Source organism: Gallus gallus, chromosome 12, assembly GCF_016699485.2.
Source record: "Gallus gallus isolate bGalGal1 chromosome 12, bGalGal1.mat.broiler.GRCg7b, whole genome shotgun sequence".
Lineage (NCBI taxonomy): Eukaryota > Metazoa > Chordata > Aves > Galliformes > Phasianidae > Gallus > Gallus gallus.
In genome coordinates, this window is record NC_052543.1 from 15,737,882 (window position 1) to 15,750,412 (window position 12,531).

The 12,531-nt window shown below is 40.2% G+C and overlaps 1 protein-coding gene across 13 annotated transcripts in view; it reads left to right on the forward strand.

The window, feature by feature from the left end:
- Positions 1–12,531, forward strand: part of MITF (melanogenesis associated transcription factor) — an 87,837-nt gene that overhangs the window by 70,187 nt on the left and 5,119 nt on the right. For 7 of the 13 annotated variants that reach the window (XM_015292966.4, XM_046899817.1, XM_015292969.4 and 4 more), the window contains 6 exons: positions 996–1,079; positions 2,451–2,546; positions 6,998–7,115; positions 9,938–10,012; positions 10,744–10,819; positions 11,975–12,122. In XM_015292966.4, the coding sequence (XP_015148452.2) occupies positions 996–1,079; positions 2,451–2,546; positions 6,998–7,115; positions 9,938–10,012; positions 10,744–10,819; positions 11,975–12,122 (597 nt within the window). 13 annotated transcript variants of the gene reach the window in all.

Genomic DNA, 12,531 nt, shown 5'->3' on the forward strand with positions numbered 1-12,531 from the left:
CTTATTTTCTGAACTGTTTCACTTGAAAATGCAATTACTACTTCTCTGTCTCCCTGATGGATATATTTGTATACAATGCTTGGGCAGAAAAATTGTCTGTAACTTCCTCCTCTGTGAACTATTTTATCTAGTTTATGCTTATTAAAACTTCAGTCTTTTTCTTCTCGCTTGCTTGATGCACACAGTGAATAATTGATTTTTGGAGAGTACAAAGCAGTTTTGTAAGCTGTAGCTTTCTGGGATAATGTTATTTATGGCTCATTCAGTACAGAGAGAGCAAAGAGCATAACAAATAATTACTGAAAAATTCAGATTTTTTTCGGGGGGGACATTTTTTAAGAGTTTTTAGAAGTTTTTGCAGTAAAACCTGAACAAGTCTCTTGCTTAGCTGGAATGCCAGATGATCTTGGCTAATGTATCCTTAGATGTTGCTGATTTGCTGTTTTGATGCTCAGTGCTGCAAGTGTGAGACTTCTCTAGCCTATGCACAGAAGTCATTCTCCATCTTAATCTTTGCTGGCAAAAACTTAAGTGGATCTTTTATGTGCTCAGGAGCAGAAGGAAGGTTATGTGAAAGATAACAGCAGTTAAAAGAGACAAGAGTCATGTTAATAATTTCGCATCTTGACAAACAAGAGAGAATTGTACAGCTGTCCTTGTCCCCAAGCCTTTATGCCGGAGTTTTAATACAGATGCACTCTGTGCTAAAGGAAAATGTTATTCAGCTTATAAAAACAGCTATTGCAAAATTTTCACACGTGCAAGAGAATGTACTTGTGCTCCATAGCTTCAAAAGAAAAGAAAATCAAAGTTCCATCTCGGTTGTACCCAACTATTTTTTTTCTCAAGTTATTTACAGCTTTGCTTTACTGTGTCATCAGGCCCATGTGTGCATGACAACATTTAAATTGCGCTCTTTTTGGGACTGAGACTGTGCCATGAACTCAGATCCATGCTTTGCTTTTTTTTCTTTTTTTTCCTTTTTATTTCTGCAGGGATTTTATAAATTTGAAGAGCAAAGCAGGGTCGAGAGTGAGTGCCCGGCTCTGAATACCCACTCACGAGCATCATGCATGCAGGTACTGGATGACACAGGACTTGGAGCACTGAACACTTTCTGATGACAATGTTTATTTGAAGTGATAAATAGTAAACCTGCCCAGTAATGTTTTTAAGAAGTTGAATGTAAAACAACAGAAAAGCCATTCTTAAATTATAAATCTGCTGTTTCCTTGCATATTAGCATCAACAACCTGAAAAAGCTTAATGCTTTTCTAGAACTGTAATGCTACAGCAGAATAACAGTATCAAGCATGCTTTAGGATCTTATTTCAGGAAGCCTTTCTAAATCAATTTTCCTAAAACTGCATGTGTGTGTTGCTGCCTTGATTGTTTGAAAGACCCCATTTCTGTGTAATTTATGCACTTATGGGGGGAGAAAACAGAAACTGCTTTAATCCGTCTGTGATAAGTTGTCTTTTTTTTTTACTTCTTATTTTTAATTATTATTTTGAGCAGAATGGTTTTTATTCTAGTTACAAGACTTCAGACGGGGCTGTGCATATCGATTCTCTTCTTACTCTCACTTCCAGCCAGTGTTATTCATTCTTGACCATACCTTCTTGAGCTGAGTTGAAAATCCCCTAAACTAATATTTTGATCATCAGTTTTGCTTGTTTTGTTTTTTATTGTCACTTAAGCTACTTTTTCTGTAGAGAGAAAAAAGAAATAGGCAATCTGTAAGACAACTCAGAGCATCTAAGCGGGTGCTTGGAGGACAGAGTTCCTCCAGACTGTGTAGGATCTTGCAGAACAATCTTCCCGAGGATTGCTTGCACCACATAGAATCACCACTGGGCTGCTCTTGGATGGTGCTTCCTGGGAGGGTGAATTAGATCAAATAGACGCCACTGTTGAAGAAGGAGCAGCCTTTCATCAGCAAACCCTAGTTTGGTTTCCTTCCCCCTGAAGATATTGGGCTCGAGCATTGCTGTCTGTACACAGGTTTTTACCCCACACTTTGGCTGAGACCAAAGGTGGGCAGGCAGAGCTGGAGCCCTGTGTTTGGCGATGAGAAAGTGCTGGGACTTGTACACAATCAGGGAAGAGTGTTTCACGCTCTGTATGACTCACATGGGCAGCAATATTCTGTGCTTTTCCTGGTAGGAACAGCTTGTATAATAATCTAGTAACTGCTGATTGGAGACATGGGTTAAATCATGGAAGCCTCAAGCTTTGTCGTGGTCTGGCTCCCTGGCTGGATAGTGGGATTGGATTTGGAGTATAGCAGAGCGGCAGAAACCTTCTCTACTTTGGCCCAAACTGCAGAGAAGCAGCACGTTGCTGAAGTGCTTCATTGGACCTTTTTTATCTTATCGGTTAACGATTTTGTAAGTTTTATTGTTTTTATATAACTTTTATTTTTTCATTGTTCCCCTTTCCTGCTGCAGATGGATGATGTGATTGATGACATAATTAGTCTGGAATCAAGTTACAATGAAGAAATCCTTGGCTTGATGGACCCAGCCTTGCAAATGGCAAATACGGTACAATGGTCCTTTCCTTTTGCTTTCCCTGTTAAGCCTAGCTGCTGCTCCTGAAGAGAATGCAAAACTAGTGTAACTTTTTTTCCTCCTAACAACTGAGTAGTAGTTATCATGCTGTCCTATAACGAGATCTTCTTTGAGAATATTAACATACACAGTTGCAGTGAAAAACATGAGTTTAAAAATACAGGCTGAAGTCAGGAAGAGGGAATACGAACGGCAATTTTGTTTTTCTTATTTGAAATTCAAGTTAGTCAGTGAGAAGATTGTTAGTTCAATTCACTCCACTGCTACAGAAATAAGCTTATACCCACTGATGTTAATGGATGTGTTAATGGACATCAAGGGTGGTTTCAGAAAGTCTAGAAGGAACCTCTGGTGCCCCAGGTTTCCTTATCTTGCTACATGAATGTAAGAAATTGAATACTACACTTAAGCATGTTTTAGCATCCTTGTCCAAACCTGTTGTCTGCAACTGTGAAGCTTCAAGATCATATCCCTAGCATAGCTTGATTCCAAGTGGGGAGAAGACCCTACTTAGGTAACAACAAAGCTGGTACAAAATTCAAACAGAAAAAGAACAAACGAGCAACAAAAAAGGCAAAAAACCAACCAACCAAACAAACAAAAAAACCCCTCAAAACAAACCAAAGGTGAAGGAATAAAGCTTAAAAATTGAACAGGGGAGGAAGGGGCGTAGGAAGCCTGGGACAAAAGGCAAGAGCGCTGAGATGTGCAGGTTGGTGAGCAAGGGAGGGCGGCATGCTGCCTCCGAGTTGCCATTTCTGTTTGCTGTTTCACATTGCTGCAAGCATTAACATAATCGTACTTCTGGCATAATCTTATTTTGATCTTTTGTGGAGGGTAGCTCTAGTAAATTTTTTGCCTTCAGCTTAAGTGCTGTTAGATCTGGCTGAGTAGATGTCTGCCAGCGCTGGCGTCTGGTTCTTTTTTATCTAGTGCCAAAATTTACAGCTTACCACATAGCATCAATTTAGCAACACAGATTTACATTTGCTGACAGTACTTGTCTGATGTCATATAGCCTAGTGCCATGCTCCCACAGATTCCCACAGCCCTCTTGGGGGCATGGGGCATACTGCAGGAAACGGCCCACCAGTCTCCTTCATTAAACAGTGCCCTTTGAGTGGACTGAGAAATAACTGCTGTGTCCTGCTGGAGAGAAGAACTTTAATTTAAGATGACTTCAAAAGAGCATAAGTGCAGGCATTTGAGAGGAAAACTTAAAAACCCATGAAAAGGAGAAATTTTCAAGATGCCCGTTATTTTCTCTAAGGGTTTGGGTTCGTCTGCAGTCCTTTCTCTGAAGTTCCACTGGATTGGGACCCGTTAAATGAGAGGAGACTCAGACTTCTTTGTGCTTCTCTTCCTTTCCCATTTTACAGGGACTTCAGCAGTGGTTCTTTGCTTCCAGAATAACGCATAGCAGCATTCGGTGCCAGGAGCCCATGTAGTCAGGATTTTGGATAGTCGTACATTTTACCTTCATGCTGCATGATGGCAAACATTATAAAGACTTTCTGATCTGTATTTGTTTTATGTTTTTGCCAGTCTACATGTAAGTTTGCTATCAGATTGTTTATCTCTTCTGTTGCCAACCTTTTCATTCTTAGAGGAGTTGCCAGTCCATTTAAAAGAAGTTAAAGTGACTTTTAAACTAGAACTACTCAAGTTGTTTAAATTAGCTAGGAGCAGTATTGTGCTTTCCATTTAAATTAATTAGTCTTTCAGAAATTGTTAATGTGATGTGGATGTAAAGAAAGGATATGTAATAGCGAAACTAAATATACTAATACGCTTAAACTTCTGGATTAAAAAAAAAAAGCATATTTCAGTCCTGAATTAACCTGGTACCAATCCTGAAGCAATGGAAATAGAGCCATGTTTCTGAACAATAGGTATGGGGAAAAAAATAAACCTGATGTAACAATCACTTTTCTTTTGGAATAGGATTTAGCCCTTAAAACACACAATATTTTACTAATGAGGAATAAATTTCTGTAGACTGAGCTAAGCAGAGGTAGAAAAAAAATCAAGAGGAAATGGTCTAAAGAGATGCAACCTATAAATAGCTGTGCTGAGACTGCAACAAAGGCTGCTGTTGTTCTGTAACCAACAAAGGATGAAAGGACTGGTTTGTTGCATTTGGTAACAGTACTTAATTGATAAGCAAAATCAGGGGTTTATGTGTAGAACAAGCTGAGGGACGTTTCCAAGTACCTCTTAATTGAAGAGGACTCATTGCAATAAACTGCCTATGGATGTATTTGTAAACTTCAGTACTGGGTCACAGGTTAACCAGCTTTGCCTCTATGGTGAAAGGTGTCACTGAATGGTCACTGGTTTTGCTGAGGGGGTTTTCTACTTAGCAATTCAATTACTAAGTCACATCTAGGTAATGTATAAAGTACTTGCATATATCGAGTTGAAATGGCAGCTTGTTCATCTAGCTGATAACTTCTAGCAGAAAGTCTTGCAAGTGCATGCTGCTTCACTTCTAAATGTGACTTCTCTGTAGAAGCTGAACCCCAAAAGTAGCAGAGTCATGTTTCAGGCACTGTCACTGAGCAATTGCTTGTAGATAATTGAGGGAACAACGCTCTACACCCTGGCTAACAGACTCCTTCCAGTGAACCTTACACAAAAATCTAATGCGGTGTTAACAACTATGATGCTTTCACAGGGAAATCATAAACCTCTTGGAGCATGCAGGGTCCATCTTGCGTCAAGTCAAGCAGCTTGGTGACCTTGATTGTTCTCCATGCTTCATTATAACCTGACTGCTTTACCCAGGGTTTGAGATGCTAATTTCCATTTTTTTTTTTTCAATGGAATCTTTTTTCTCCTGAAATTCCTAATTAGATTTCACGCCTTGATCTGAACTTCAAGTTCTGGGCCTATAAACAAGTCCTTTGTGCTCTCATCATACTTAAGAGCATGAACAGAAAAAATACATCCAAGTCAGAAGGCTCTATGGTGCTGTTGCTGCTCCTCTGTCACAGATGTATAGAGGGATCAAAAGATATGAGGGTGAGCCTTGTAGAGCAGCAAGTGAGATTACGGTTGCAGTGGCATTAATGCAGATGTGCCACAGCTAGGAAGGACCATTATGAAGGACAGCTGGGACCTTAGATTTATTTGCTGTGTTTTTAATACACAATTCTGTATTACATTCAGAAGATAAGGGGAGCTCATGGATTTGTAGCACTAGATCTTGGTGAGAATTCAGGTGCATTTTCCCTGTGTCACCTACAGAGTCAGCCAGAGGACTTCATTTTTGCTGTTGACCACTGTCTGCTTAGGATTGGTCTCAGCAAATCTCAGCGTGCCTTCTAGGTGATGGTACTTTAATGAATTCATATCAGCTTTGTTTCTTATGGTAGCTCTAGATAGCAGATAAATTTTATGTCTCGGTCTGTCAAGGACTGTCAGTGGGAGTTTAATAGTCTATGCTGTGACTCACTCCATTGTATTCCACAGCGTTATTTACATGGGTGTAAAGTTAATAGTCTAATCTGTGCAGGATCAGTGTCTCAGAGGGACTGCTTTTCTTTGCAGCAAAGATAGGTGTTGCCACTCAGATAAGATATGAAAATGTTTTACACCTGTCTTCTCAAAAGCTAGTTTGAAAACAAAGAGTAGACAGGTAAAATAATCCACTCAGGATAAGTGTAAATTTCTTTAGGTTTACATTTGAATGGAAAGGGGTAATTCCGATCAGTATTATTGGAATGATTTCTTAGTGTTTCTTCATAAATCTCTTTGCTCAAACATTCCTAAATACGAAAAATGAAATGAGTGAGTGAAGAAACGTAATGTCAGAATCATCTCCTTCCAACCAGTGCTTATTTTTGTTAAGCAAGGTGAAAAGCAAATTGACTTGAAACTTACAGAATGTTTTCTGTGCAAGGAGCTTTCAAGTCTCATGAAGAATGTGATTGACGAATAGTGTCTCCTGTCAAGCAGGTAACAACTTGCCAAGCACATTGACTCTCATGGTACTGGGAAAAAGGAGGCATCCTCTGTGAGCTTTCTGTAGGCTCTTTCAGATTTTTTGCGTAAGAGAAGAGATGAGAGTAGAGCACACTGAAAGATAAGAGGGAACAATACTGCATTACTGTCAGCCAGTGTTACTTCTTCTTTCTTAAGACTTTTTGTAACTTCAATTGAGCTGTGCTTCCTTTAAAAAGAAAAAAAAAAAAAAGAGTAATGTCTGCACATTCTTCTTCGAGAGAACAGAGCTTTCCCAATGTAGGTGGTTTATTCCTCATGCCCATGCATTATGCATAACTGTTACTGACCTTATTGCAAACTCTGTTTGCACATGGAAAAGAGCACAGATTTCTTAGCAGAGGTTAACTCATTTCTTCTGTGCAAAGCTTTTCATAAGGGCAAACTAAATGATCATTTTCCTTGTTTATCTTTTCCAGTTACCAGTGTCTGGGAATTTGATTGACCTTTATGGCAACCAAAGCATGCCTCCTCCAGGACTTAACATCAGCAACTCCTGTCCAGCTAATCTTCCTAATATAAAAAGGGAGCTCACAGGTAAATATGTCTCAAATACCACCTTAGAGGTATGGTGTAATTGTTTGGAATTCAAGTGATCCCGGACATAATTTCTGTTACAATAAAGAAAATATGGATGAAAAGCTCTGTTTTCCTTTGCAGCCAGCTCTTTAGCAACAAATATATTACCTGGTGATTCAGTTTGTGTTAGGCGTGGGTTCACTGTGACAAAATAAGACAAAGTCCTTAATTATTGCAGTCAGATCTGCTCATTTGAAACGTGTCGTAGGAAACCTGCATGCAACTCTTGCAGAGCTCTCTTCTAGTTTGAGCCTATTTCTTTGATCAGCGTTAAACTTTAACAAGTTGACACCTGGAGTCTCTCTGGGATTCATGCTGAGGAATACTGCATGGTGAGGCTTTCTTCTAGTAGGGGACAGCAGTGAACAAATAACTTGCAATGTGAAGTTTGGGCGTCAGCATCCCATGCAGTGTGAAATGTGGCACTTAACAATATTTTAAATCGAGGTGAAAATGAAGTGTCCTCTGAAGTTCTTGTCACGTCATTTCTTCCAGTAGTGAAGTTGATCTCATCTGAATAAGCTGCAGGAGCTAAGGGGAGGAAATGGGGACAATAATAACTTAGTTTCTTAGTTTAAAGGATTGGAAGGGAAGTTCCATGTTCTCAAGCTTATTTTATTTTTGCTGTTTTGTTTTGCCTGTAGATAAAAGGATGTAACCACATGTAGGATACAATATACAAATGAAACTTGTCTGCAAAAGATAAACAGAGATCTGTTGTAGAACCAGTGACAAAAGCACCTTCATACCCACAAATGGTTGTTCTTAAGCCCAGCTGAGGTCGTGCTGTCTGCTGACCTGGTAGAGGCATAGTTTTCTTCTCTATCTTTCAGTTGTGAAAACTCACAGGCTGACTCAGTTGCAGAGCAGGCTCTGGTCAGGAATTAGTTCAAGTAGAGCAGTTTTAATAGCCCAGGAGTCAGCTTCTCAGGAGGAAATGCCACATTTCTGAGCTGGTGGATATTTACGTTTATATAGCTGCACAGAATTTGAGTTCAGCACCAAAGGAAGATACACTAACTGCACAATGACTTGTGGCAGTTAGAAAAACTTGATTACCATATTAAACTATGTTAAGAGGAGTGTGGGAGGGAATGAGATCTACTCAAGGTCCTATGTTATGCATGGCTTAATTGCTCCAGCTATAAAAAGTTACAGGTGGCTGTGGACTGTGAGCTAAATGCCCAGCGTGCCAGATATCTAGTCTGGTGGATTCACTGCAGATGATCGCGTAAGACTTTGGGTAAAGAAGGCAGAAAAAGAGGGGAAATTAATGGGTGAGGTGGTTTTATTGAAGTCCTCAGTTAGTCAAAATAGATCTGAATGTAAAATGTCAACATTCAGCCTTTACCTGTAAACAGAAACCATTTAGATGAAGGCTTTTTCTTTTGAAAACGTGGTAGCAGGTTACATTTAATTTTTAAGAAGTTTAGTAATTAAACTCAAATTTATCAGCAGTCACTTTGACATTGATGTGGACAAGCCTTTGACTATTGATAGTGTTTTCTGACAAGTAGTGACTTCAATATCCGTGTGGTGTTGCAGACAGAAGTCTGGGTAAGAAAGATTTCTTCTTTATGTACCTCAGTTTTCTATATAGACTGTAGTTTAATCTGTACACGTACAAGTGTGGAATAGTTTTCGGTTCTCCATTTCTTGGTAATGCTGTTGGAACTAAATTGGAGCTAGCTTGCAATATTTACATCTAGCATTTGTCAAAAACCTTTCTTCATCCTGCTGTGTAAACATCAGAATGACAAAGAAAAAATCAATTCTGTTATCCCAGCATCTGATTTTGATGATTGCTTTGAGTTGTCAGCTGTAGTTACTGAAGCATCTACTGGGAATCCTGCTCAGCCTCAAGTGCAGTTTCAATCAGGTTTGTCCTTACAAACCTCATGTCTGGCTTCATACAGCAATGTCAGATTAGGCCCAGATTTCTTTAAGACATGCCATAATCTTGAAAGATTTTTTGGGATCCTTTGAGAGTGTTTCATTGAGAAGCATATGTCTTGTTATAGTGCATGTAGTGCTGGGGTAGCCAAATTTTAGTACTCCAAGGGAAATGCCAGCAGTTTTTGTGGATTGAATGAGACCTAATCCATATTCCGTTAAAAAGAAAATAGTACAGGAAAGGGTCTTACTTGAGTGAAGGCTTAAGGATTTCACCTCAGCTTTTTCAAAAGTTTAAAATGAGTTAGAATAAATGTTAAAGTAGTTGAAATTGTTGGAGAAATGTGAGATCAAATGAGAACTGAAAATACAGCATTTTTAGTAGGTCACTTAAGTTATACCTTCTGTGTTGTGGTGATGTGCATACACTGCCCTGAAAGGGCATAGTCTCAATTCCAATGAGAAGAGCTGCTGACTCCTGGCTGCTTCACATCCTGTGCTGGGAGCAATGCAATAAGCATGTTGTTCCTCTAGCTCAGCTTGTGCGGTATGTAAGTGTGTTGTCTGTATGTGTACGTAGGGGAAGGTATGTTGGATTACAGCAACACATTGTCCTTAAATGCCCTGCTGAATCAGGGCCTCCGTGGGAAATGTTCTCATCATGAAAGTCAGCATAGGAAATGTGGGAACAGAAGCTCTGCAGGTTAAGCTGAATACCAGCACTGGGTTTTAGTATGCACAGCTTATGTTACAGGCCCTGCTCGCTTCTAGGAGAGGGTGCAATGATTTATTTGACAATTATCAATCAGTCTTCCTTCCCTAATGTTTCACAAACTGAAGTGTTGTGTGAATTGCTTTAATTCTAATTACTTCATTCACATGCACAGCATGTATTTTTCCTACAGAGTCAGAAGCGAGAGCACTGGCTAAGGAGAGGCAAAAGAAAGACAATCACAACCTGAGTAAGTTTGATTCTTCACTTTTAACACTAATTTTAGTAATTATTTCAGGCTCTTTTAAGTATTGGAATGCTAGGTTTATAGCAGGTGTTGCTGTCAGCAGAGGCACTGAGAGCAACATCTAATCCAATTGCTTTTGACAAATTCATCTTGCACAATTTGGCTTAAATAAAAAAAAGTATCTAAAATTTAACGTATATGGTCAGTTTATAGTGTTAAACATCAGTGGACTTCCTCAGTGTGACATATGTGTACTCAAAGAGTACATCTTGTGGTGTCCCTGTTCATTGTAGGGGTGGTGGGCTAGATGGCCTTCAGAGTTCCCTTCCAACTCTGAGGATTCTGATTCTCCATAAGCAAGTCTATATTTTGTGCTCCTTTTCCTGCTTTGGGATTTCCTTGAGTGTATAAACTTCTGTCTCTGGATTTTGTTATGCTTTCCCCTTGGAAAACATATACTTCTCATTCCTCTTGGAGCCCTATGCTAACAACCATCATATTTTCAGAGTCTCATTTTAGATCTGCCGCTTCAACAGCCCCACACTTTTAAAGTACAGATAGAACTTCTGCTTCGGTGTGTCCATGTGTAGGAGAGCAAAATAAATTACTATGCCACTGGATTTTCAGCTTCAGGCAACAGTTTCAAAGGAGTTTAAAGAACTCTTTAATGAAAAGCTTTATACTTTGTCATTAAGTGAATATTACCTGTAACATTTGTGCTGTTTTTCCTAAAGTTGAACGAAGAAGAAGATTTAATATTAATGACCGTATAAAAGAACTGGGCACCTTGATACCCAAATCAAACGACCCGTAAGTATAATGTGTCCCAGGGGTCTGTGGGAGGGAGGTGTTGAAAGAAAAAAGAAATCTTAGGGGGGAGAGAAAAAGTTTTAAAGCATGAAAACACTCATAAGTGTTTATGGTAACTTTCCAGAAGGGCAGGTTGTAGTTCCTTTAAGTGATTTCAGTGTTACTGACTTGTCTTAACTTTTACCTAATCCTGGTTCAATAGCAAGGAGCCCTCCTCGCTCCACAGCATCACCTAAATCAGAATCATTGAGGCTTTGGGGGAGAACTTCCATTATTTTTTTTAACTCATAGCTACTTCCTCAAAGAGGCTCTTCAGCTTCCTCTAAGGCAAGGCAATATTCTGTATTATCAGCCTACAGAATAAGTGGATCTCTGGTCTATAGTCTATACTAAACTTTATTTTAAAAAGCCAGTGTGGGAAAGAAGGTGATGTAGTGATGCAGGCAACCTCTGCATGTGGTGGGAACATGTGGGAGAGGCAATATGGGAGCTGCGTGCCCCTCACTGAAGGAGCTTCACACCCAGCTTGCAACCTGACAGTTGTATTTTTAGTGAAGTTTAAAACTCCCAAATTTGCTGCTGTGTTGGGCTTTTTTCTTCCCGCTATAACACAGCTGTGATACAGTGCCACCAAGAGGATCTCTGCAAGCTCGAGGACCTCAGGACTCTTTCTACAGGAGCACCAGCTCATAAATGGTCCTTTATGAATGCGAGAACCACTGCAGTCTTTTAATTACCCAGCTGAAATCAGGCATCACCCATAGAGCAAGCAGCATGATTTTTTTTTTTTTTAGTGGTGTATTGTGGCTTTTTTTTTGCTGTTGTTGCACAGAGAACAGGGGAAGGAGCTCTGGGCATCATCCCTGTGTGCAGCACTGTGCCCAGAGCAGAGGGCAGGGGCTGTGGGAAGCCCAGACCTCTTGAGCAGCGCCCGAGCTCTTCGTCCTTCAGCGGGGACCGGGCTCGCTGCGATTTGCCTTGCAAGAGCTGTACTCTGGCCCCCTCTAGCGCATTTCAAAAGCCTTCTGCGCTCATCGGCTTGGCAGGAATATTATATAACGTGGGGTGTAATCCTAGCTGCCGGTATGAAGGTACTGACTTCCACATGAAGTCTCCCTGAGAGCCTTAGCTTTTCCTTTTGTGTTGATTTCAAAGGGATATGCGCTGGAATAAGGGAACTATTCTAAAAGCATCAGTGGACTACATCCGTAAGCTGCAAAGAGAGCAGCAACGCACGAAGGAACTTGAGAACAGACAGAAGAAATTGGAACACGCCAACAGGCACCTGCTGCTCAGAATACAGGTTTGCTGATAAATAAGTTGCAGATGCTCTTGATGTTGTAGTGCGTGGCTGCAAATAGTTGTGACTGAAGCTTGTTTGTAGGAATTTGGGCTAGGGGGAGCCACAATTCTAATTAATAGAAAGCAGTGCTGAGATGGCTGCAGGATTTTTATGGAATAAAGCAGGATCCATTAGTTTACAGAAGTAACAATACAAAGCATGCACACAAAAACCAACCAACACGCCAAACAAACAGCTGAAGCCCTCTGCAGGCAGGTTGCTGTGTGCCAGGCTGGCTACAGGAGAGCCATGAGCCACAGCTAATCCACAAAGCAGATAACGAAGCTAGAAATACCTGAGAGTCAAGTGTGGCAGCAAACAGCTTTAAAATAGAACAGCCTGGCATGAGCTTCAGCATAGCTTTTGTACT